The sequence below is a fragment of the Numida meleagris genome, chromosome 1 (genome assembly GCF_002078875.1).
Source record: "Numida meleagris isolate 19003 breed g44 Domestic line chromosome 1, NumMel1.0, whole genome shotgun sequence".
Classification (NCBI taxonomy): Eukaryota; Metazoa; Chordata; class Aves; order Galliformes; family Numididae; genus Numida; species Numida meleagris.
Genome location: NC_034409.1, coordinates 126,903,691 through 126,930,868, shown reverse-complemented (window position 1 = coordinate 126,930,868; position 27,178 = coordinate 126,903,691). Strand labels below are relative to the sequence as shown.

The 27,178-nt window shown below is 39.2% G+C and overlaps 1 protein-coding gene across 2 annotated transcripts; it reads right to left on the bottom strand.

Annotated features, from left to right (window-relative positions):
• ASMTL (acetylserotonin O-methyltransferase like) lies at positions 1,160 to 26,661 on the bottom strand. Of its 2 annotated transcripts, none has more exons than XM_021411704.1 (13): positions 26,466 to 26,661; positions 24,660 to 24,791; positions 22,539 to 22,586; positions 22,098 to 22,162; positions 19,835 to 19,896; positions 17,654 to 17,762; positions 15,515 to 15,941; positions 12,473 to 12,635; positions 11,090 to 11,274; positions 8,544 to 8,673; positions 7,673 to 7,816; positions 7,016 to 7,138; positions 1,160 to 1,495 (listed from the first exon to the last, which is right to left on the bottom strand). In XM_021411704.1, exons 1-13 carry the CDS (start codon positions 26,556 to 26,558, stop codon positions 1,281 to 1,283), a joined length of 1,896 nt encoding a protein of 631 aa, XP_021267379.1. In that variant the 5' UTR covers positions 26,559 to 26,661; the 3' UTR covers positions 1,160 to 1,280. The 2 variants fall into 2 exon arrangements, with proteins under 2 accessions (XP_021267379.1, XP_021267373.1); XM_021411698.1 differs by lacking the exon at positions 1,160 to 1,495 and adding an exon at positions 4,111 to 5,863 and having other exon boundaries at positions 26,466 to 26,659.

Sequence of the window (27,178 nt, the reverse complement as noted above, 5' to 3'; positions counted from 1 at the left end):
CTTATCTGTGACATTTAGCATTACAAGAATCATTTGGTGCAGATACTTTGGACTATTTGACTGGTTACATAGCAACTGACAGGACTAGAGCAAGATCCCATCTTCTAGCACAAATGTTTTGAGATAATTCCAAATATCCTTGGTAATTATGCCTACAAATTATCTGTACATAATCCATGGCCCCCAGAAGCAAAAAGCCAAGGGAAGTCACTGAAAGCAAGAGGGCTTCTTCGGCCTCTTTAGTAGAGACACCTAAGCAAGTGAAAACAGAGAAGACAAAATAACTGGGTTCCGCTTCAGTGCAGCGTTCTTGTGGCTATTCTGAATACTTCTCAGCACTATTAGATATGATGCCAGTCAAGGCCCTACAGTCAAGGAGCACTGCAATCAAGGAGAAAGGACAAGAGAAGAAAGTCTGGAAAATAATTACAGATGTGTAAAAGGGCTGAAGAGTTCATAGTAGGCAGAGGGGTGGCACCTCTACCATCTCAAGCTAAACCTTGTCTCTATAGAGGCAATAAGCCCAGCTGTTTGAAATTCTGCTGAGCCCAGATCATTTCCAGTTGTGTAAATAGCAGAGACAGCTGTGGGACAACAAGGAAAAGAGGTGAGCAAAAAATGAGGAACTACTGCAAATTGTATTTGAAATATTTCCTTTTTGTCAAGATGTAGACTGTGAAATGGGATACAGTGAATAGCAGAGGATATACACTGAAAAAAGAAAAAAAGATGCAAAGTATATAAAAAAGAAAAAATATAAAAGAAAGCAAAATGCAAAGCTATAGGCAAGTAGGAGAGGGAGAAAGGTAATGTTTTTTTGTTTGTTTTTTTAGAGTAGAAAGTGTAAAATAAAAATGGTATTAAAATGGGTGTGGTGTGGTTGGAGTATTGAAATTGTACCTGCATTAACCTCATGAAACAGGGACAAAGTGACGAGTGCTCATCTAAAAGTTTGACTATTCAAACTGCATCCACTATGGAAAAACTGTGATTTCTCAGCAATTTCAATGTGTGGGGCTGCTGACAGTGTTTGTTTCTGAGCGTATTACAGGTATTGTGCAACTAAAATATCAGTGCCATCAAATGATGCCAGAAGAATTGTTATTTTGAACTTTGAAAGATTCTCAAGTTCAAAATAAATGCCATCAATTGCTTCCCCTTTTTAAATGTAACTTCAAAAAACAAAGCATTTATTGCTTATATTAATGGGAAACAGAATGTATCTGTATAATTACAAAACATCAAATATAATCCAGATTTTACTACTAAATCTTTTTTTTCTAAATCTTAATGCAGAGAACAACATCTAACAAATTTCCTGTCAGTTTGATTTTGACGTTAGAGAATCCATGTTGTTCCAGTAAGCCTTGATATTCAGAGCCACTTCTTTCCTTTCCCTCTGTCTGCACAAGCATGTTCAAAGACTGAAGCAAAGCTGTGCTCCTGTTCTTCTTCTCATCATCCAATACCATTTCAGCCAGTAAAATCCCACAGCCTAATTTAAAAACAAATGCATATAACAATACCAATCCATTATCAACGAGATAATTTCTGCTAAATTGCAGCAAGGGGACAAAACAGTGGATGGCAAGCATCACACAAGCCACAAAGCGGCCAGTTTTTTTACACTGTTTCTGTAGAAACTGGTGTTTCTGGTGGGAGTGACCAAGGGTTGAGGGCAGAACTTGAATAGTTTGTTCACGCACAGCCTCTTCCTCCATCTTCAGACCCATGAATGGGACAAGGAAGACATGAGTAAGGGGGCTACTGACAAAACAAGCACTGTTCTACTCACTGTCTTTGAGACTGGCATCTTATGTGGTAGTAGCTTCTCTTTGCACAGTAGAGGTAAAGACGACCAACTCAGATCAAAATGGCAGCATTTTACATTGATCTTACTACTAAGTGCTGCAGAACATTAGTATCTTTGTTCTGACCCTGACGACAATCCCTTCTGTCATTCCAACTAGTATGCATCAGACATTTAGCAAACAATAGAGAATAAAATTAAACGTAACCTCACCTCGAGCACCGTATGTGATTTTGGGGACCACAATACAAGGACCTCAAACTATCAGAGAGCATCCAAAGGAGGACTACAAAGATGTGAAGGGTCCAGGGGGCAAGATATATGAGGGAAGGCTGAGGTCCCTTGGCGTGTTCAGCCCAGAGCAGAGGAGCTGAGAGGAGGCCTCATGGCGGCTGCAGCTCCTCACAGGGAGCAGAGGGGCAGCACTGAGCTCTGCTCTCTGGGACAGCGACAGGGCTCAGGGGAATGGCATGGAGCTGTCAGGGGAGGGGCAGCTGGGGGTGCCCCTCTGCTCCCTAGGGAAAGGTTCTGCACCAGATGGCGGTGGGCATGGAACAGACTGCCCCAAGTGCCAGAGTTCAGGGAATGTATGGACACTCTCAGACACAGAGTTTGAATTTTGGGTGGTCCTATGTGAAGCCAGAAGTTGAACTTGGAAGAGCCTTGCAAATCACTTCCAACTCAGGATGTTCAGTGATTCTGTGGTAAGACTACAGCTTCTTAGAGAAAAGATTAAGACTTGAGGATCATATTGCTAGCTGAGACCTCTGTGTTACTATCAGGTGTCATAAAAATCCTTCTGAAAGCTTATTAATAAATATCCTGCTTCACTGCCATATCATTAGGAACCTCAGTAAATGCAGGCTCAAGCCATGTATCCTGCGGCGAACAGGTGCTTCACAAACAAAAAGGATTAGTCATTCATTTTCCAGCCACAAATACTGGTTAATAGCTGTAACATGGTCAATATTTTAATATAACAGTGACTGAACTATGACAGTCAATCAAGTTTTGTCTCTTTTCCTTTTATGAGCTTACACCTTCTGTCCTCCTCGAGGATTCTTGCTCACCTCATTGCTCAGTGAGCAACTTCTGAATCTCTTCTCATTCACCTAGTATTCTTTTAATCCCTGTGATTCTCCACCTCAAAAACCTGATTACTGTGCATCAGATTTCATCTGAACTATTTGTTAACACAGAATGTGGGTAAGACAGCATCCTCAAGAAGGCATAGCTGAATGTCACTTCCCAAACAGAAACAAAAAACCTACAGGCTTTATTGGCAGAAATTCATTTGCATTCTAAAACTTGTCCCCACATTCTTTATGTCTTGATTCTTATGCCCAAACTCTCCTGTTATCCCCACTGCTCAGGAAATCGTTTCAGTATAACACCATTAAATCTATCCCTTTCAGTCAGAAACAATACCAGCCTTTTCCAGAAAAACTGGAACATTAATGTTTGAACATTAGTGAGAAATGATGAGTTCACCATTGCTCAGATGAATGGAATATATCAAATATAGAATAACTTAGGTTGAAATGGACAACAGGCAAACTCTACTCCATCTTCCTGCTTGAAGTGGAGCAGGCTCTACAGTCACATCAGCTTGTTCAGAGCGTTGCCCTCAGATCTTAAAACCTCCAAGGACAGAGATTCCACATCCTCTCTGGACAACCTGCTCCAATACTTAACAAATGATTTTTCCCCCAACTTGTTATCCAGCTGGTGTCTCCCAGTTGTGTCCATCATCCCTCATTCCATGACTGTGTATCATAGGAAAGAGCCTGGCTCTGTCTTGTTGGTACCTGTTTCCTTGGCAGTGAAAGGCAAGATTCCTCTAAAACCACCTCTTCTAGACTGAAGCACATTTCCATCAAAGCCGCAAGCCACATAATGTGGCACCTGGGCCATCCTAGTTGCTTCCACTGGACGTGCTCAATATTAAGGTCTCACAGGCACCTCCTCCTAAATACTTTTAGAACAGCTACTCCTGAATTCCCTCCCTCTCTCTAGAGAGTCATGATTTTGGTCAATCTTCTCTCTCCACAATCTCACAACTTCAGTCAAAGTTGAGGGTCCGAATGATGCAAGCCACTTGGGAAGGTAAAAATGCAGCTTGCATTTTTTCCTCTCACTCTAAGAGCAGTTTCTAAAAGAGAGCAGTCTATTCTGTCTGTGATCATCCAGGAGCATAGACTGGAGGCACCCGCTGTTCAGCAAAGCAGATTCATGTAAGTTTGTACTAGCCTCCTTTGTAAGGCAGACAAGGGTAGCTAGCAAAATGATCACGAACCTTCTAACACCACCACACAGCAGTAATTTATTGTAATAACTTGTTGGGTTTTTTTAAAACAAAAAAACTATTTCACATTCATATCTTAAAACTGACTTCAGAAAAAAGAAATGATGAAGAACACAGAGCTGTGTTAGTACATTACCACAGGCACCATGCTCAAGGAACTAGGTCTCATTTTGTATAAAGCACTGCACTTAAATAACAGAATACACTGAAGTGATGTGGTAACCACATATGCTAGTCAAGTTTTATAGTCGTTAAGAACACAGTACTCAGAGCTACAAATTTAAGTCTCACAGTAATAAGCGTGCCAGCTTTAGGAGTGCAGTGTTCTGACTCAAACAGCTTCTAACAGCCTGAAGCACAGCATAAACTCGATGAATAACTGAAACAAAAATTCATTGCCGGAATAAGTCTTTTAAAATATAAACCCTTTAAGCATAATGGCAAACTTCTTATCAATACAGAAAATAAACTTGTTTTAAATAAGTTCAGAAGTCCAACATCTCATCTCTCCATACATCTGTACAGATGAAATCAGCAAAATTTCATACATAAAAAGCTTCTGCTAAGACTTACAAAACCCTCTCTGGATGAAATCTGACATTTCCCTAGTTTTCTACAGCTAAAATACTCTGTACTATATGTCTCTTAGATGAACTCAATGAATCACTGTGGTACATTTGCTTTACTCAGCGTTCAAAGAGCAAAGTAACTTCTGATTAAATAACAAGACAGAGTCTAGCAGGCAGATGCAACTCCTGACCTTGCTCAGACTCTTTATTTGCTGAGGTTGGCTCCTTAGGATTACTGCTCCAGTAATAACTGATAGAAGTGAAAGCTAGTTTGAAAGTACAACTTTAATCTCCAGGAATGCTTCTACTACAAAGGACATTTGAAATAGAAATAGTAAATACTAATATAGTATCAGAAAGAAAACAATTAAGAGTGGTGACATTAGCGACAAAGTACTTGAGGAGAGGGGATGGAGTGTGTATTTCTCTAATTAAAAGCTGGAACATAAAGATCTATGAATAGAAGTTTCTTTGAGAATTTATGTATAAAACCTACAATTCATCTAAATTCATCTCAAATGAGGCAAAGTTTAAATAGCCATTTAACAATACTCAAAAAATATTCAGAAAAAGAACAAATCTGACAGGAACCAATGGAAACAACTCAAGTGTGGTTATATACTGTGCCTGGAAATTAGAAGCTACTGAAGTTCCTAGGATATTACAACTACTCTCGGAACTTGGTTAGAGCTTAGTCTTCTTACTTTGGACCAAATTAAAAAAGCATAAAATGGCATCCTTGAAGTGCTTCTACGTAAAACCCCATAGAAAAGTGAAAAAGAGGACTACCATCCCAAAGATTACAGCTTGTGCAGGATTGAGTTCAACTTTTTATTCAAAGCTTGTAACATCCATGTTTCATGTAAAGGGTCAAAATGGTCCTAAACTGACAATGCTGGGCAATGATAGGTATATTGCACACATTAAAACAACACAGCATCCCATGCTATTTCTGTGCACGCTAACATGATTGACTCTTCTTGAAGCACAAAACAGCATCTAATAAGTTGCCTGTGACCTTAATTTGTGTACTTGTGAATCCATATTTCTCCAGCAGCTGCTTATATTCTGAGCCACTTCTCTGCTTGCCTTCAGTCATACTCAGAGACTGCAGTACTACTCTAGGAGGGTGTGTCTTCTGCTCATCAAGGACAGTTTCTGCCACTAGCAAGGCACTTCCTGCATTTCCAGAACAACCAGAAGCACTTCACTTAGTAAAGTATTTCTAGCTTCACATTTTTAGTGTTTTGTTCAGAGACATTTACATATAGGTCCCCCATCAGAACAGTGTTTTAATGGGCTTCACTGGTAATCAGTAACTAAAGTTTACTTTCAATCATCTCTTCCTGGAAGAAACCGTTAGTTGATAGGGGGAAGGGGGAGCTCTGAGCACTGTTTCCACTTCAGTGAAGTTCAGACCACTTCCTGAACACAATTTTTAAACTCAGTTTTGCTACGGTTTGAACCAAGCAACTCCCTCCTGTCATATCTCAGTCTTGGAATAAGGAAAGACAGCCATCCAGTTTTCTTTTGTAGTTTATAAACAGGCTGCCCAGAGAGGTTGTGAAGTCTTTCTCTAGAGATTTTCAACACCCATCTGGACACCTTTTTGTGTGACTTACTGTAGGGAACCTTCTTTAGCAGGGGGACTAGACTTGATCTCCAGAGGTCCCTTCCAACCCATATGATTCTGTGTAACAGAATTATGCTTTGTAGCCTAGATCTAATTTTGAAAGCTCTCTATGAAACAAACTTCAAAGTTACTGTTAATCCTCTTGGATTAAGGAATCAGTTGAGTAAAGCAGGAAGGCTCTTCTCTTGCTTTTTGATCAAAGGGCTTCCCCTTTGATCATTTATACAATCAAAATGTAATTGAAAGTACAACACTACATATTTCTCAAGAAATCTCTTCATAATGAAAAGTAGTGCTGAACTCCACTACTGTAGGCGCTACTGACATAGCAAGAACTGCTTCTCCTTGATTAACCTGCAGCAACTTTAACTGGCTTGCTTGTATGTAGAGGTAGAAGCACATGCTTTGGTATTTGATGAGACAGGTCTTTGCAAGAAAGGCTAAACATAGTAGAGACAGAGGAGATGAAGTAGTTGCTTGCAAAATCTGCAACTACAGTAAGGACTTATTTCATAGCATTTTATTATAGGTTTGCTTTTTTTTTTTTTTTTTTTTTTGGAGGTATTACCATAATGCAAGCATAGGCATATAAGCCAAGGCTGCTATAATTAGACAAAAATATGCATTTTTTAATATGAACTTATGATTATGATTGTGCATTAATATGCACCTGTAATCATAAGAGATTAAAAACCTACCTGGTCTGCAAACAGTTGATATTTTGTTTAACAGTACATGAATCTTTTCATCAGGCCAGTCATGAAGAACACGTGAAAGTATGTAAAGATCTGCTTCTGGAAGGTCATCCTTGAAGAAGTCACCTGTTGAAAGGCAGAGTTAGTATGTTTCATTTTAGTTAGTACGGTCCCACAGAAGGAAATAAAAAGATTGGAACAAGGAGCTTCAGCAGAGGTAAAGTAAGAAGCATGAATACATAGGAGTAGTGATACACTGATTTCTAGTTAAGGAAAGCATAGTGTAAGAGCAGAGCAGATCACAGGTAAGAATTCTGTACTATGTGGAAATGGAGAGAAAGCCTAAAACAAGCAAGAAGAGATTGAAGTCTTTTGTAATCACCATATTGATATTGCCTAGACAGGAAAAGCAAAAGACAAGGACAGTAAGCTTCTACTTCCATTCACACTTTATTTATCGCCACTCTTCAACCATTGTTTGGTTTTAACCCTACAGGCTTGAGAAGTACACTGCCCCTGTTTAGCATGGGTAAGCCCATTCTGCGTTGTACCAAGGCAGATTTGGGGTTGGAGCAGGGCAGTACACCATTCCTACAGCAAAAGAGACTGCTCTGTGCTCAAGGATTAGAGATATAAGATAAATGGTAATGTTGCATTTACCTGATACAAACGTCACTGGAGCTGTGCATTGTTCTGAAGGTTGAAAGTAAGAGGCGTTTGCAATGACTTCTGGAAGGTCAAACACCGTGACCTTCATATTTGGGTATGTTTGTATTAATTCATGAGCCAGAGCTCCAGTACAACCTGTTGGAAGTTTAAAGAAACTCAAATCTCCACTCCCAGCATTTGCATAAATTTTTAAGGACAACGCTGTATGTAACATTAAGAGATAAACATCAATTCAGAAGTAGAGGTAGCCATTAGTTAGTATGTCAGTATTAATATCCACAGTTAGTATGATCAAGAGCACTTTCCAGTGGATAGAACAACGCCTCAAAGTTTTGGCAATGCAGTTATTATTCTCTATCATAGACTCGTTAGTCTAGCCTTTGATAGCACCACTTCAGGGCTTTTTATTTGCTTTCTTATTTTTGTGTTTGCCTTTTTCTTTTTTTGGAACATCAGTGGACTTATAGTTTGTGTTCTTCATCCACAAATTATTTACTATATACAGAGCACCAATACCAGAAATTTGACAGATACTCTCCAGCACAATGAAGAATAGGGATGATCTACAAACTTTGCCACAAACTGTTTTCTGTGTTGAGCTGTGCGTCACTAAGTAACTCCTTGTGACATTCACTTACTTCAAATTATTAAAGTACCACGAAGTCACTCAACTACCATTTAAGTAACTGTGCTTTCAGTTAACTGCACTCAGTCCATTTATTTTGACATTTCAACACCAGAAAAGTAACAGTAGCCATTTTTACTCAATTCTAGTGGAAAAATTCCCATGTTTTAAGTAATAAGGATCTGAAAGCAAGCTTTTTCCATTTAATTTGCACACAGGCTCAATTACAGGCCATACCTCCTAAATCACAAGCAGTCTTAAACTCTGAGAGATCAAATGCTGTAGCCACGTCTCTTGCTGTAAGGTGGGCAATACTGTGCATGGCAGCCATAAAACGCTGTTTCACCTCCTGGCTCTGATAATAGTCCTAAAAAGGAAAAAAAAATTAAAAACAACAAGTAACAAATTTCAATTATTATAACTAAAATTATGTCCAATCAAGGCAGTTGGTGCACTAGTATATTAATATGAGAAGTCTGAAATTAAAATAGATCAAATTATCATTGCCTAGTTGCTCATCCAAGTTCTTTGCTGGTTGCAAACTGCTTCAGTGTATTGATAAGCAGATTTCTGCACCCTCTAACTGTCATATAGACATCTTTCGTAGTATGTCTTAAGGAACACAGACTTAGCTAGCTTGGACCCAGTCTTGGTCAGCCCAAGGGCTATTAAATTCAATGCCTGTATCTGTCTATTTGAGCTGAGGCAGCATAGCAGGAGGAAGAGGTCATCTGAAGTGTTTTTTTTTTTTTTTACAGCAATTCTGTGCTTTAGATATATATGAAAGGAATTTGCTCCACAGCAGTATGTCTTCAAACTTCAAAATGCTTGAACAGACTGAATTTTCATTTATTATCCTTCTTCCTGATATACTCACAAATTGATTTCATGTAATTCTGACATTTATTCTCCTGTGATGGAAAATAATTAGATTATTGGGCCACAATTTAAAACAGCAATGTTAAAGATCATACTGTTTGTTTTAGATTAGTTAAGAAAGTATGAGGAACTAGAACCTTGTGCCTCAAGCTTCGAAGTGATGCATGAAGCGTGTCTCACTTTCATACTAACCTCATTGGTTATAAGGTTGCTTTAAAGCTACCATTAAGAGGAAGGATCTACAGGCTATGGTATATATAGTACCACAAGCAGTGCATCTATCCTGCCTGGATGCATACAGTACTGTGCAGATATGAAAGTGCAGATCTGAACTAGTAGTGACTCCTGACACTAGCATCATGCAGTTGATAATCCAGATTAACACAAAATGATATCCAGTTCACCTACACTAAAGTAGGTAATTCACACAGATTTAAACATCTACTACAGCAGTTACCCCAAAGAATCTACGTTCCCTTTAGAACAGTCTCTAAAGGATTCCTAAAGGAGCTTCTGTCCATCAGTAATTTAGACACAATATTAGGCTAAAAGGACTTCCTAAAATCTCCAAAGGCCCTTACTTCATTCATTAAGTATACTGGAAGGGTATAGACATTTTCTTTAGAAAACTGGCTTCCTCAACACTTGTAAGTTAAATACAAATCAAGAACCTCAAGATGTAGCCTGAAGTACTACAGTCAAAGATGAAATCCTTACATATTCTCTTCCACACTCTCCTTAAACAGGCACAAATATTTATGCCCGCAATCTGCTTCACCAGGTGTATAGCTGATGAGTTAGAATCACCTTGAATGATACCCCAGTCAGAAGAGACCCACCTGAGCTAGTGCTAGGAAAGGAATGCTATAAAGATGGAAATAGATAAAGGATTACAATTCTTAATGGCACATGCCAGCTTGAAACATATACAAAACTACAAACTTTACTGGCCTGCACCAGAAGTAACACCTCCTACTTTATTCTGTTGGCCCATGACATCAGAGGTGGATGTTGGTGGTAAGGTACTAGAGGCTGAATTTTCCCACCAATATTCTGTTAAATGCTGTTGCCCTGTGACAGATGTCAGCAGACAGGCAGTCCGACAAAATGGCATCTTGACACCAACGGCATCATCAACACTTGCTGAATGTTTATTGAGACCAAGCAGCAGATATGAGCACAGTGAGGCAGTGCATTTCAGCAGTGATGACAGTGATGTGAAAGACAAGCCATGTTCTAGGCAGCCATGCAAACCGTTATGAGTGTAGCATGCAGGCTTTTGTTCATCACTGGCAAAAATACATAGCTAACGATGGTGACAGTTTAAAAATAGTGCTTTGTTGCTGAGAATTTGCTCTATCAGCGTTATTGTGCTCTTCGTATCTGTTGTGGCTTCCATAGAAATAAATAGGAGGCATTACTTTTCTCGTGACCTGTTTAGACTGGATCTCTCTTCTCCTGAATTAACACAATGAGACTTCAGAAACAACTTTGAATATACAGCCACAACAGACTGCACTAGACGCAGATCAGTAACATGCAATTGGCACCCAGAATTGAAGGAATGCATGTATAACATATGCCTGGTACAATAAAAAGGCCACATTGTAGCCAATTATACAGATTGAGAGGTTGTTCTAGGGCATTTTAACTGGATGGGTAGAACTTCCATCTGAATTTTTATCAGCACTGAAGTTTTCTAGTACATTCTGTGATTGCCCCAGAACTTCTAGAGCCTTAAGACTGCATGCACTGTCAAAGTTCAAGGGAACAGAAATCTATGACTAGTAAGTTATACTGTATTTCTAGCATTTAAGATTCATGAACTCCCTTCAACAGCCCAGTTTCCTTTTCCCTCTAGATCAGTTCTGGGCTCATAAGTTTCAAAACAAATAATACATTACATTAAATAAATCCTCCGTTTTCTTTCCAAAGGCTCGATGGTTCTGCCTGCTTCCTTCTTTAACAGCAGACTCCAGGTGTGTAAAGAGAGGCCAAAGATGGTCATTACAGTGGATAATGTAGCCATGAAGTGAATATTCACCATCAGATGCCAGGTAAGTGTTCGCCAAATCTGTATTACTATAACCTTAAGGGAAGAGAACAATTGTAAGCAGTTTTGTTCCAGCACTTCAGAGTTGTCAGCTAATATTTGACGGCATATTACCTTGTACTGCCCTTAAAGAGCCACTAAATCCTGCTCTTGGCATCAAAAGGCATTTTACTGTACGAAGATTTCTATGAAATACTTCTAAAGGTTTTCTCATTCTTCAAGAATGAAAAATCACTTTGAGATTTTCTTTTTAAAATGAATGTAGGTCCTGAAGGATGTAGAGAAGCTTTTCATTGTTTATTTATAATCCAGAGAATCTCAACTATGCACCTGACATTCAAGCAAGACCATTAGAAGTTCCTCAATCTTGACCACGTTTTTCTGTTTTAGATGATGCCTGTTCTTTCCCTTAAATTCAAACATTCCCCAGCATATTCTGCTTTTAGGGCTTTCTCCTTCATCTCGTCCTTTAACAGAGTTGAAAGCATCCTTTATTTCTTTTTCTTGGCATTTAACCTTCTCAAGTATTACCATGTAAATGATGCATATGAAAATCTATAATTATGTTGCGCAGACTGAAAAAGTTAATCCTATTACTGAATGTCACCTTCCAATACTTCTAAGTACAGTGCAAGTTAGGTGCACTAACATTTAAGCTGGTGCTTATGAAGGACACATTCCAGAGCCTTCCTCGTTAAAACCCCAGTTCTCCACTCAAGTTTGTGACTCTGCATAGCTGCAGAGGAGAACGGAGTTGTCCTTATTTTAGATGATACATCAAAGCTTTTACGCTGCTCCCTGGGACTTATCCATGAAAGTTATTAGAATTTGGAGATGATTGGTGTTGTGTTCAGAGAAGAAAAGCAATCTAAAGTTTCCTCAAAGGATACCTGAATAATGCCTGCTCCCGAACAGAAAAATTGTGGCTATTAATGATGAATGCAAAAGAGCAACAATCTCCCCACCTCAAATCCAAGTTATTGACAATATGAGCTCAGTTCCTGTAACTGTGAAAGCATCTCTTCCAGTGCTGTACAGATTTCAGTGCTATATGCAGTTGTGTGTGTGGGGGGGGGTGCGCACAGGAATAGAGTGGAACCATTCTCCACGAACTAAAAACTAAGAAACAGAGTTTAATAATTTTGATTCTTCTCACCCTCGATTGCTCACTCACTCCTTAAAAAAAAAAAAAAAAAATAAGAAGAAAGGAGGTGGGAGGGATGGGAGAAGTCACCTTGTGGTGTTTTCTCCAGCAATCCAAGAGCAGCACAGGCATCAAGGAGTCTTTCAGTTCCACACACAGAAGTTCCAACCTCATTTGCAACATCCACAGCCTTCAGAGGACTTTTCTTTTTCAAATGATCAAACAACTTCAGCTTAGAGGCTACAAACAGAGCCTATGTGTAGAGAAAAAAAAAAAAAAAACAGTTGCATTTAAAAGACTGTAATCAAGAAACAAAGGAACTACACCTTTTACCACAGACATTCCAGAAGCATTATTCTATGTAATTACTGTTATTTAAGCGCAACATAGTAACAACTGTTAAACAGGTTTCTTTTCCTCTAAGTGTTTTAATAACTTCACTAAGTAACATTAATTGGGACAGAGGTATATGAGAGAGAAGTGAACACAAAATATTCTGGCATGCAGCCTACAGAGTTTGTGTAAAGAACTCTTTATTTCAAATATTTAGCATATACCTAGCTATATGTATGTTTAAACATATTTGGCTTAATGCAACATCTGAACTAATGCCTAAGAAATGTATAAGAGATCAATTTAAATTTGATTTACCCAAAATGCAAGGAACTGTAAACTTCCACTACGGCAATGTATGAGCTTCAGTTACAGAAAGATTGGTCTTTGTTTAGTAAAAACTACGGGCAAAAAAAGGAATAAGACTTCAAAGCACAACTCTACTACACACACACACCTTAATAAGATACGTACATATGGAACAGAAATTAGAACAGTGCAGTTTCAGTGCTCAGAAGCATGTTAAAATTCCTGTACCTACAGAAAGTAACTTTGACAGAAAGGTATGCTAGTGTGTTAGCACTTCATTATCTTCTTCATCCCCTTTCTATAATTTCCTCCTCTGTTCTAATAAGACCATACAGTTGGGATTTATTAGAATCCAAGGCTTTCACAGGACTGATCCGACTGCATCTATACTACAGCCATTTGTCTTCCAAAACCTGCCCAATCTTTGAACTAATTAATGTCACCTAGAAATTACAAGAGAAAATGAAGAGCAAAAAAAAAATTTAGCAATATAAATCATTCTATCATTTTGTAATGCCCAGTTCAAAAACAGATAAAGCAAACGAATATCCTAACAGTGAATGAAGACTAGAATATGCAATTTCAGAACATGTTGGAGAATTGGAGAACGTACGATTTAAACCTGATCTCCTGCTCTGCAACAGCAGCTGTTCAGAGCAAAGTAGGTGGCAATGTCTCCTTCCTCTGCAGGAGATTTCAGCCTGCTTTATGAAGTCCTTGGAACAACACTCAAGAAACAAAATTAAATAGATCTTGAGAGCTTTTACGAAGCTAAATGCTTTTGTGCTCTTATCCCTATTCCAGAAGTACCAAGAGAGAAGGTAACATTCGTCAAATTACAGAAGGAATCCACTACAACCAGGAGTGAATTTTACAAATATCTTCAGGCCTCAGGAAAAGAAATTCCCACGAGCTCAACGTGAAACTCAGCATTTCACACCAATTATTAGGAAAGTTCCTGTTTCTATTTACAGTTGCCACCAACTTTCATTGTGCAAAACTCAGTTTGCCATCAGATCACAGCAATCAGTATACATAATGTGCAATTACAAAATGCTGGTGATTCCCCATATTTTGCACTTGAAGATGTGCTAAGCTTCGTCTCATCCATTCAGGTACATCAAACTTGCTCTCTGCAGATACAACTTGCTTGATGAGCCTACCATTAGCCCTTGCTATACTGTTGGAACAACCTACTGCTACTGCCCAGCTTTATAAGAACACCTCATTTTATTAATTATCACTTCATAACTTAACTGCATTGTGCCCAGAACTACAACAAAGGCAGCCACCAATTTACAGGCTTAACTGTGACTTTCTGCTGTTTCAACAGAACCACTGTTCACTGTTTTGTATATTTTCCTCCACTATTTTTAAATACCTTTAAGTTTGTCATTTCACTGCCACTTGAGCAGTTTTTCCATCTCTTCCTGAAACACCACTAACTTAGTATCAGTAATCCATTTAAAATGACTAGTGTTTAATTTCTCCTTCACCTTCTTCACTACACTGGAGCTCCGAGTAGAAAACTTGGTAGCACTTCTAACATCCAGTTACTCATTCCTCATTACACTTGGCTGCTCCACAGAGCATGCGACCTTCAGTTTGTAGCCTGTGTTACGTGTACATCTCTCCAGCTGATAATCTCCAGGCAATATCTGATAAACAACTGGCACATGAAACAGGGTATAAAAAGTTACTTCCTTAACAGGGAATAAAAAAAGTTAAGATCTCCCACAGAATTCTAATATTAAGCATTACAAGCTCAAAAGGAAATAAACCATGACAAGCACTGCATATATTTTAAATAGGTTTGGTAATTAAACCACATAAAAAGCCTTCTCTGCAGTGTAGATAAAGGTAGTTTTCTATCTGATTGCACTTAGCACAAAAAACTGCACTGATAAATTCACACTTAAAAGCATTTTGAGAATTCCCAGTAACATTCTGCTTTAACTGTGGAATGCATTTTTGCGTGATATGCGTGATACATTTCTGAAATCACTGTTATTCTGGAGTCTCCTAATTACAACATGCACCAGAGTCAGAATCACTGATGAAGCTAATGAAAGATAAGTTAATCTTCCATAAGCTGCATTTAGACAACACAACAAAAGAAACATACGGGAAGTAAGGGGATAGGTACTGTTTCCAGATACCCTAGCAGCACAGTTTAGCCCTTTTATACCCAAGAATCAACACACAAGGGCAAAAGGAAAAAAATAAAGTCCTGCAGACTTCTTTGCTTTCAAATTAAAGGAAAGATCTTTAACTATCTATGTGGTAAAAGTTTCAGAGAGCAGATAAAATTCATACAGAAAAAAACAGCTGAAATTTCTGACACAATGCAGATATCTTAGATTCTCTGGTACTCCACAGTGTTCTTTTATACTAATTATTACTTTTATCCCAGCTCAAGTACTTCACATTACCTCCAACAAAGCAATTGTATCAGTCAAAGTAATTAGTTTTACTTTTTCCACGCCTTACCTTTGAGGCTCTAAAACCATCCATCAGGTCTAGAATTTTAGTTGGAACTTTTGCTGCGCTTTCTGACACTCCATTCTGATTTTCCGAAGGTACCACAGAACCAGTTCTGACACCAGAGCTGTTTTCAGAGTTGCAAATAACTCCTGAGGAACATATCCCAGTGCTGTCCAAATTATTAGCACCTTTATGTTCCTTGAAACTTGAGGATTCACTTTCTCCATCACTTAGGCTCTCAAAAGTGTCCACAGAAGGGATAGAGTCATGTTTTATATGCTGAACAGTATGTTTAAGGGGCGGATAGTACAACTCCGCTAGTTTTTTGCAGAAGCGATTCAGAGGAAATCCCACCACATTCAAGAAGTCTCCATGGACATATTCAACTAACATTCCACCAAGGGCCTGGATTCCATATCCACCGGCCTTGTCCCTGGGGGAGAGAAAATAAAAGCTGAGACTTATCTAATTAAGGCTAAGAGTGTGGTTGAGAGTAAAGGTAGCACAGAACATGTAATCACTAGTACTGCAGAGACTGGAATAAAGACTAGTCTACTCAAGTTGGATTCCAGTTAGGCTCAAAATTGCAATTTTTAAGTCATAACTAAATATAAGGATCAATATTTCTACTACGAGCGAGTAGCCTAAGCTCCTAAGTTTCTGCCACTCTAAGTTTCTATCCTTGCCAGCCTAAGTTTCTGCCAGTCCAAGTGACATAGTCACCTAGATGGAGGTGTATCATCTGACTGCAGGCAAATTGCACTACCATAGGTTACTCAGCTTTCTCCATTTCCTGTCTGGCAAGGATAGTAACAGCAAGTGTTCCTGAGACCAACACTGCCACTCAGTCACCCAGTTACATTTTGACCCTAGCCCTATTCCACTAGAAGCTGAAGGGCCTTTAGGTATACATTAGCTTGAAAAGGAGCTCAAACTTAAGAGGACATCTTAGAACTCAAATCATTGCAGTATGTGTCTTGCAGCTCTCAGTCAGAGGAATATCTAAAATGAAGATCAGGAAGAGAAGTTGCTCTTTTTCAAAGTCCTATTCAAATACAAAATCCAGGGCTATCTCACTCAGCCCTATCTAATTTCTATGTAATTTTTTGGAAATGTAAGTAGAGCTGTACAAAACAAGGTGCTCTTAGACATCACGGTAATACTAGTACACATATGTATTTCACAGAAAGTAACCTTGGGAATTTGTCTTTAAGTTAATTACGTAAATTTCACTGTGTAATGTTATGTACACAGCCAGATGAAGTGCAGTAAACCAACATTTTTAGTGTTCACGCCTAAGGAACAAGGTAGTTAGAAGTATACTTACCAGCATCTGAACCTGAAAGCCTAAGTAAGCAGCCTTTGAAACCAAAGGTCAGTCAGTCTCAGATCTATTAACTGCTTTCAAAAGAACACTGCTACAGGATAGCTGATTTTAGCTTAGATGTGATGAGAACAAGTTCTGAAGTTTTGGAACTTACAAAACAAAACGCTGGTTCAAAGAGGCTAACAGAAACCCAGTCTACTCATTAGAGAACCACAAGGTAGTTAGAATTACTATAGACCAGCCTTATTCCTACAGAGATAAGTAGTAAGAAGAGATCTTTCAGTTGGAAAACAAAAATCCTTGGTTGAAGAAAGGAACAGGAAAATAAAACAGAAAGTGAATGGCTGAATTTCTGCAGCCATCAGAAGGATGTTGGGCTCACAGTCCACTTTGAGACAGTGCTTTTCTCTCCTTCCTCGCTCATTATTTTAACCTAGCTATATACTTTTAGGATTAGCCTGTCACCAGTGACCAAATTTTAAAATACTACATGCCACTTATATTCTTGATAAGAAGGATGACTCAATCCAATCCACAACAGCAAAAAATTAGTCAATTTCTTAATTTCTCATGCCATTATTTAATTCTAAGAAATTACACAAGACTAAGTCTTCATTAAAAAAAAAATTTACTTGAATTGTAATAGTGTTTAAAAAAATCTGTATGGGTGGCGATGGTGGAACAACAGAAAACAAACACCAAAAGACTTCTTACTGTATTACAAAATTTCCAGGGTAAAATATTTTATCCTGCAGGATAGTAACATAACCCAAGATCTCTTCTGAAGTACCATCTGATAGCTTCAGGGTCTTACTTACATGGGCTCTCCACTATGAATGTACTCCCATAGGAGCTCTTCCGAAAGGTCGGAGAATTTTACTTTAGTCTCTTCATAGAAATCAGTGATTTCTGTCTCTAGCTGATTATCTACAGAGAGGAAATCTCATTAGAAACAGAAATTGTAACATGAAAAAAATAGTTCAGAGAGCAGTATCTGTTTAATTACACCTCATATTAATATCGTTTTTTTACTTGGAAAAAAATAATGATACATAAATCATGAAGCAGCTAATAATAGTCTTGAGAGGCAGCGAACTCTTCTGTTTATTTCCCTCTGCACATACTCATCACCTTCAGTAAAAGCTGAAAGCTGTGAAAGCTTATGTTTTCTACCACTGTGTTCCCCTCTTCAAGCTAACAGCTTACTCTCCCTGTGTAGAATATGCTCAAGTTAGCACAATTAATTAATTGCCAGAATACACATCCAGCAACAAGTATAAGGAAGGTTGCAAACATCCTTCTAACTTAGGACTGTTGACAAACAACCCATAACACAACGTAGTTAACATTATAGCTATTATATATGCCTGAATGTGCAGCTGCATCTGTACTGCCGACATCCAGCAGTGCCATCTGCAATCAGTGCCATCTTTCATAACTCTTCTCATTTCTTGCGAAACATTTCAGCCTTCTTTATATAGAAGTGTTTGTAAGAATGCCAAAGGTGCTCTAAAGTGTGCTATGAAGCACTGCACACCTGGGTGTGGGCTCTAACAGCATAATGCATGGGTACACTGAACCCGGTAAAATTACAGAGCAAGGCTGCCCCAAAATATACTCAAAAGAAAGCAGCCTTCCAAGAATGAGCGTGCACTAGCACATTACATGTTATTGACTCTTTCCTATAAAATCGAAGTCAGCATCTCCTGCTACTGCTGTGTCAATTATTAGTCTGTATTCTTGCAGCAGCTGAAATTCTCCAGGAGGTATAAGGAAGATCTGCAGTACACTAACTGCAAATGGTGTTAGCATTGGAAGAACACAGTGATTCAGATGAAATTAAGAAGTGTCAGTAATCAGTCTTCCTGTGCTATGTGTTGCTGAAAATTCTGTCTGGAACATAAATGCAGAACTTAGCAACACATTGTAATTACCAACTAAAACAAAAATGTACTCTAAAAAAAAAAAAAAAAAAACCTCTTCTATTGAATCACTTGATGAATATGCTGACTTCAGATATTTTTTTTCATCTGAATATAACATGGCTTTAACTTCTAAAATCCAGATGAGACAAGCTGTCATTAGCATCGCTACTGACAGTGGATCCAATTTTGTTTTCTTCTTTAAGAACAAAAGGCATTATTACTCTTCCTAAATTGCTCACAGACCATCTGACAACATTTCCTTTCTTTTCCAGCAGCTACTCTTTCTACTGTACAACCATCAGTAAGAGTAGTGGATCACTGACCTTATTTCTGTTACAAGACTTAAGAACAACCATTCCAATAAAAATGTAAAGCTGTAAAGAATTTGTCTACATAAACCTATATTCACTAAAATTTCAGAGAAAGGATCCTGATACAAGTTCCACTAATGAAGTATTGACATAACTATCAGAGCAAATCCCTTAAACATGCAAGTTTTGACATTAGAGTGTTCAAAAAACAACTGTATACTGAAAAAAATTGTCTGATAAATAACACAGATGTATTGCTCCCTACAGCTCAATAAAAGGCTGAAGCATTAATATTTGACTTCAGTCCTAAAAATTCGCTTTAAATTTCATTTCCCTTATTTACTGAAAAGCTAAGTGGCTACGGATAGAACACTTCTTGTATTCACCAGCTAGTGTGAACAGAGCACAAAAATAGTTAATATTGTTTGCCATACCTTACCTGAATTTCACTTATAATATTTCCACCAGTTTACACTGACCTTTTAGTTTGTCCCATAGCTCTCAGGAGAGCACTTTTATAGACCAAAGTATGACCAGGGTATTTTGTCATCTTCCTTCCTTTATGACGAAAGAATGCAGTAAGAAGGGTAGCTTTTGTGAGGATTTTTTAGTTTAAATATTGATTAGGTAATTTCCATGTTGAGTTAGAAGCCAATTCAGACCATGTATGAGGAATTCCACCCTATTTATTTGCCTGTAGAAGGCAAAGTCCTTATGCAAATAATTGCTCGTGAAAACACTGAGGAAAAAAAACCTGATTTACCTTTACTGCTGCAGTGTATAATAACCACTCCTGTGAAAACACTGTGCTCCTTCCCACTCAACCTATCAGGGAAAAATCATGTATTAAGCAATGGTTTTATGAAACCTGTCACAAGCAAAAGTATTCTTCATAATTATATTGCCACACTCTGAAACTGATCATCATAGAAAAACAGCAACATCATATAAACGTCATAAACAAACATATTCTTTCTTAGTTCAATATAAGTGAAAAAGATATTAACAAAACCTAAATAAATCTTAACATTTTTTTGTTAAGTCTCTAAAATCTCACTAATACCAATGTTCACAATTTGGGAAAGCAATTAGTGGTGTCAGACTATTCACCATACAGGAGAAGCAACTGTTTCAAAAGCATAAGAAAAAACCAATCGATACTGACACCACCATTACAGGTACCTTCACTCAAAACTGCCAGTAAGTAGTTAGGTCATAACTTATCACAAACAAGTGACAGGTAACTGCAGCTTGTCTGCATTTCATCAAAACAACTGAGCTCCAGCGATCCCGCAGCAAGCTACAGTAACAGAAGCAGAGTGTACAAGAAGACAGTTTACACTCACTCTTCCTCAAACACATGCACAGAACTGCCAGCTCAGCAGGCTGCTGGCATGGAAAGCCTGAGGTGGTAGCCACTCTTGTAGTGGCTCCAGAGTGCCACACTGTGGCTGAATAATTGTAAAGGCATTAAGTTTGTGCAATACCTAAGCAATTGAAGTATACTAAGTATCATGAAAAGTTCGATTTTTGAAGAGACTAGAGATTAGCCAGGCTACCACGTGATGTGATCGGAAGTATCTCACTTAAAATCTCATACGGGATTCAGTGTGATTAATTGCAGAATGAAACCTTGAGTGAAAAGTTTTAGTCTGATACTGTGGATATGAGGACTTATCTTGTCTATTTTTTTGCCCAGTTCATTCAGAACACAATTAACATCAGTACATAATAGGACTTTTTTTATTAAACCAAGCTTGGTATGATTTTAAGCAAAAAAAGTAGTAAGAAATCCCTTGCCAGACTCCTTTGGGAATCTCCTACTAGTAACATATGCCACTGTCACACAGTAAAGAACGAAAACAAAAACCCCTACTACTATTAAATTAGCAACATGCCCCAAAGGATTAAAAACTCAGCTTAACTCATCAGTGCAAAAAAAATAATCTAAAATAGACTTTAAAAAATACAGACATAAGGTTAGACCTTCAGCTAAACTGCAAACCCAGCCAAGCCCCTTGTATTCTCTGTCTCGCAGACTCCTGAGTTAGAATGTAAACTGCTGAATCAAGTAGTGCACGCCTCGTTTCCCTTCCCATACAACACAAGACTGACTGACTAGCAGACTCATCACATCTCATCCCTGAGAAAGGAGGCAATTGGTTTTATTTTATTCAGTTAATATTTCTTTAAAAAATAATGAACAAAAAAAAAACCCATTAAATTTGAAAGGAAAGGTACCCATCACGAAAAAAAAAAGCAGAAGCCTAGAAGTCTGACAGCCTAACCAATGATAGCAACGATGAAAGAAAAAAGGTTTTCCTCCATTAAACTATAAATCCATAAAGCAGAATCTGGGTTGGAGCAAAACTGCAAGCGTAACCTCAGTTCAAGACACTAACACATTTTCTTATAATTTCAACATGTGCCTACTTGAGCAGACAGGCTGGAGAAGATGACCTACCAGACGTTCATTCCAGCTTCAATCACTCAACCAGTCAATTTCACTACTGACCGTATTAGATCTTACTTACTAAAAAGTAAATTAGAAAAATGTTTATCTAATACTAAATTTAACTGAAGACATTGGACATTTCCTTTGAAAGGAAACAGAAGGAATTTAAAGCAGTTGTCAGTGAGCAAGCATCGCTCTCTCATATATGCAATTATCTTCATTAAATTTCAAGCCTCAAACTACTTCCGTCCTCTTCCCCAACATAATTCTCTCCCTGTCTTCCCCTCCAGTACTAACAGAAGCATACAGAAAGTCTTGCAACAATTCACTCCAGAAATAAAAGTGAAAACAAACTGGTTTGTTAAGTCCCTCATCTCCCTGCAGCGAAAGGGCAAGAACAAGCAGCTTTGGCTAACAGAAAAGCAGGTCTAACTTTCAGTGACAAAACTGGCTTACGATATTTAAAAATGTCAGAAAAAATGTGGCCACAGATTTCTTGATATACATCTATACAGCTCCCATTAAAACAACTTAGATGTATGCATTTTGAATCTTATGTAGAATTACAAACCTTGATAACATCCTATATGCATCTTGCTTATCAACTGGTTTCTCCAAGATCTGCTCATCCACAGACTAAAGCGGAAAGATAGAGATAATGAGCTGTGTTCTTAGTTTTCCTGAAACTGAGGATTTAAAATAAGGATTTAAAGTAATTTTTCAGCAACATCTTCAAAATGAGACTACTGAGCAGAGCAAGAAGCAGGGATACAGATACTATTATCTCTGGAAGAATAGTACTGAGGCTTCTAGCACTCAAGATAGCAAAAATTGCCTTGTGTGGCAGAAAAGACTTAAAACCACATGTACAAATCCTCAAAACACATCTCTTCTCAGGTGTAACTTGTCAATGAAAAGTCATTTTCCAACCTCAAATTTAAGCCAAAAAATGCTTGTATTTTCTACACTTGTCATGGTTTAAAACAATGTTAAAGCACATAGGACCTCTTACCACAATAGTGTCTGCTCCTATAACAATATCAGGTGTTCTCAGGTGTTTCTGCAAAGGCATAAAGAAAGAATATAAGTTAAAAAAAATGTAGAAAGAATAAAATGCTTTAAAAAAAAAACAACTGAGGGAAGAAAACTTTAGTTCACCAGTTTACAGGTAGGGCTTTACAGGGAACTGAGAAACATAAGCAGTGCAAAAGGAGAGAGTATCATAAAATAGCTATCATTTATAACACTAGGAAAGTGAACAAAACAGGAGACCTGAGCAGACTCTTCTCAGGTTACAACCTGGCCCAAATACATTACTGATAAACAAATGCATCCAGGAGAAAACTGCCTGCACTCCCAGAGGTCAATTTGATCTTCAAAGGGCAGGCAGAATTCCTTTACAGGAAGCACCCTATGCAGTGGGGAGAGGAGTACAGAGCTGAAGCTTTCTAGAACCACCTTTTATAGTCAAGTATGCTGAATAATTTCTCTTTAGCTACAATTCTTTCTCTCAAGGGAACACATGCAGAGTATTTTGGAAAACTGAGAAGAGGTATATAGAGAATCCTTATAGCCCTTTCTTCCTTGGTTTTAAGCTGTAACCTGTCCTTACAGATAAATTTTTATTTATTTATTTTTATTTACTTGCATGTTCATGAGGTACATAGCTACTGTTTAACGCAAGAGAGGAAATCTGTCTGACCATTACACAAAAAAAGTTTGTAGGGAGGAGATTCTTCTACAGAAATGTTCTTGATGTGCTTTAAATAGCTGGAATTAGTTCCATCGACACTAAAAAAGAATCCTTTGTAAAGACACATTTAGCAATCCACTGAATTAACATTATCACCAGGATACTGCTTTACAATGAAAGCCCAGTGTAAGGCAGTTTGCAAATCTGGGTTTAAAATATACTTGCCTAGTGTCACACTATTCTCTAAAAAAAGTTGACAGAAACTTGGATAACAATTTACATCATGCAATAATTGCTTTGAAGAATGTTAACATCTGGCAACACCGCTGGTTTACCATGTTTAAGATTCCTTTTCTGACATCATTATAGGCTGAACAAAAATACTCCCCTTTCAAAGTTGTAATAAGACATTATTATAATATACTTTGCAGGATCTCATCTGCCAGACTCCTGAATAGGTTCTGGTAAAGAACAGCCTTATGCACTCAAACAACAGCTGCAGACGAGGGCAAAAATCCAACTGACACTGCATATTTGATCACAGATTTTATAATGTTTTAGAATCACAAACATGAAACTGTGTTAGATTCTCACTCTTAAGAGTGTGTCAGCCTCTTTCTCCACAGTGTTTTAGAGCAGACTGTCTCCTTTTTCTGCTTTCCAAGCATCTTCATTCTTATGAATTCTGAATTCTCTTGTCACAACTGTTCAATTAAATTATTTTTTAATGAAAGCTACAGCAAAACACTGGATTCACAGTCAACAAATTCCTGGAGTGAGCAACTGTCAGGAAAAGAGCTAGACACAAACCTGACGCTATAAGGAACTACCAGTTATTCATCCCAAGCTAGAACAGGTGCACTGCTGACAAATGATGCAAGACATGTCTACCTGAAAAAAAGCTTTATTTGAAGGCATTAGGCCTTCTTCTGTTTATAGGACTAAATTTTAGGATGCTATCTATCACAAAGGACAAAATATTCATTTCCTTTTAACAAGGAAGATGCATTCACAGACCACTTAAGAAGTACATGCAAGTTAGGTTACCCTAACACACAAAATTTAAAGACAAAATTCTCATTGCTGAAATAGCTGGCAACTTCAAATCATAGAATCGTTTGCATTGGAAGGGGCCTTCAAAGGTCATCCATTCAAACCCCTCTGCAATGAACAGGGACACCAACACTACATCAGGTTGCTCAGAGCCTGGTTCAGCCCAACCTTGAAAGTCTCCAGGGATGGGGTACCCACCCCCTCTCTGGGCAACTTGTTCCAGGGTTTTACCACTCTTTTCATAAACAAGTTAACTTATATCCAACCTAAATTTCCCCTCTTGTAGTTTGAAACCTGTTCCCCTTATCCTATCCCAACAGACCCTGCTGAAGAGTCTGTCCCCTTCTTTCTCATTGCCCTCCTTTACCACATGCATTCCACACTTACCACGTGCATTCTATTTGCTACTTCAAGAGCTTTCTGTTTTGCTGTTTCTATGGCATATTCATAAGGGGCTGCAAAAGATGACTTTTCAAGTGTCTCTTTAAACCAGGATGGAACTACCTCAAACCGTAGGCCCTGTAACAAAGGAAGGAAAGCAACACAGTCAGTGTAATCACATTATTAGAGGTTGCTCCAAGATACATCAGGTAAGTGACAAATTCAATTTCTGCTCTACCCACTTTAAAACATCCTACCTTTACACTTATAGGGGGGAAATATGCTTCTAATATTATAGGGTTCTCTTCAGTATCAAATTTATGTACCTTGGGACTAAACTATTCCCATAACTGGAGTTTTTACTGAATCCATCCACAGCACTTGTGCTGCAGTACTGCATGTTCTTACAAGAGCTTTACCGCCTGTAGTTATGTGCTATTAAAAATGTAATAAGTAGAAATTAAGAGCCAGCATCAATGGTTTCATAAAAAAACACTGTAGTTACTTCCACCTCCAGATGACACATGTAAATTTACTATACCCAGCAGACATTTCTATTAATTCAGCACATGTGAACATCTATGCTTCTCTGAATCTCCATGTATTTTCTTTAACTTCTGACTTTTCCTGTGAAGAACTCTGTGTAACTACTTTAGACATTTTGTAATCACTGAATCATAAAGGTTGGAAAAGACCACTAAGATCACCTCGTCCAAGCATCAACCCATCACCACCACGCCCACTAACCATGTCCCTCAGTGCCAGATTTCTTGAACATCTCGACAGACAGTGACTCCACCACCTCCCTAGGCAGCCCATTCCAGTGTCTCACCATTTTTTTGGTGAAAAAATTTTCTTAATATCCAACATGAACCTCCCCTGGCACAACCTGAGGCCGTACCCTTTAGTTCTATCGCAGTTACCTGGGAGAAGAAGCCAAGCCCCACATCATCACAGCCTCCCTTCAGGTCACTGTAGGGAACCACATCTCCCCTGAGCTTCCTCTTCTCCTAACTGAATGACTCGTTTCCTCAGCCATTCCCCATAAGAACGGTGTTACAGACCCCTCGCCAGCTTCATTGCCCTTCTCTGAACATGCCCCAGGGCCTCAATGTCTTCCTCGTAGTGAGGGGCCCAAAACTGAGTACAGTACTTGAGGTACAGCTCCGCTAGTAAGGTATAATATTCATTAAAACACTTCCTACAGCCAGATCACTGTCTCAGCTTGCACGTGCCTCCAGAGACCAAATGCTCTAGAAGGATTAAAGCTTCCTTTGTACTTTGCAAGAAGAAGAAGGGTAACTACCTTACCCCCCCCACAACACCACACGGGGTAACACCCATCCCATAAAGACCAGGCAACAGATGACCCTTTCAATTACTCCAGCCAGTGCCAATGTTTTCTGAGCTTTTCTTTAACGAGACAGAATTAATGGTGCTCCCTTTCAGCAGAGTACTTTAATACACTCATCACCCAAGAACACTTAAGACAAATACGCTTGACTAGAGAAAACCTAAGACAGAAGAGAACCGGGATCGAGAAGGCCATGTTATCTCATGCATACACGTGTAACGAGCTGACAGCTCTGAGACCAGAAGCACGCCGAGCAGGCCGACCCAGCCGCCCGCAGGGCGCTCTCCAGGCCGCTCAGACAAGCAGACAGCCGCCCGCCGCGCTCACCCCAGGGACAGAACACGGGCAGCTGCCTCAGGAGCGCCGGCCTCCGCCCGCCCCGCGCTTCCGACCCACGGGCCGTGCCGGGCCTCCTCCCGCGCCGGCCCCGCCGAGGGAAGCGGCCCGGCAGCACTCACCACGTTGGTGAGGATCTCCTGGCGGCGCGGCGAGGCGCTGGCCAGCACCACCCGCTTGCTGACCAGCTTCCCCAGCACCGGGCTCAGCACCATGGCCGCGGCCACAACACTCCGGCCTCCCGCTCGGCGCAGCCTTGGGGGGGGAGGAGGGGAGGCCTTATGAGGGCGGCGGGGCGGGGCCGGCGCCGGGCAGTGCCAGCAGGCCGCGGCGCGGCACGGTTAGCTGGCTGTGCGGTGTGGACGCGTCTCCCTCCGGGAGGGGTTGGGCCTTGGGCAGGCCGAGCGGGTGAGGGGCAGCTCTGTCCGCGGCACGGGGCTGGGGCTGGCTGGGCATTGAGGTCCCTTCTAATCCCAGCCATTCTATGATCTCTGCTACTCGTGGAGCCCCATTAACTCAAGTGTAAGTCAGCTACGGCTTGCCTCTTTTGGCTGAATTCTACTTAAATTCTTCTCTGCTTCTCTGAGTTGCACAAAGAAACTTCGAAAGTTCAAATAAATAAGTAAATAAAAGGAAACATGAGAAGTTTCTATAGAGTCCTTTCCAAGAAAGTTCAGATAATGTCCAAAAATGGAGGTGGCTACAATAATTTCTTTAAGTGTGAAAACAATTAGACGTGACTTTTGGATAATTACTTTAAAGAATGGCTATGATTACATTTGTCATTCTGGCAAGCTTACATGAGAAGGAGTGAACTAGTTTATTTAAAAGGCAA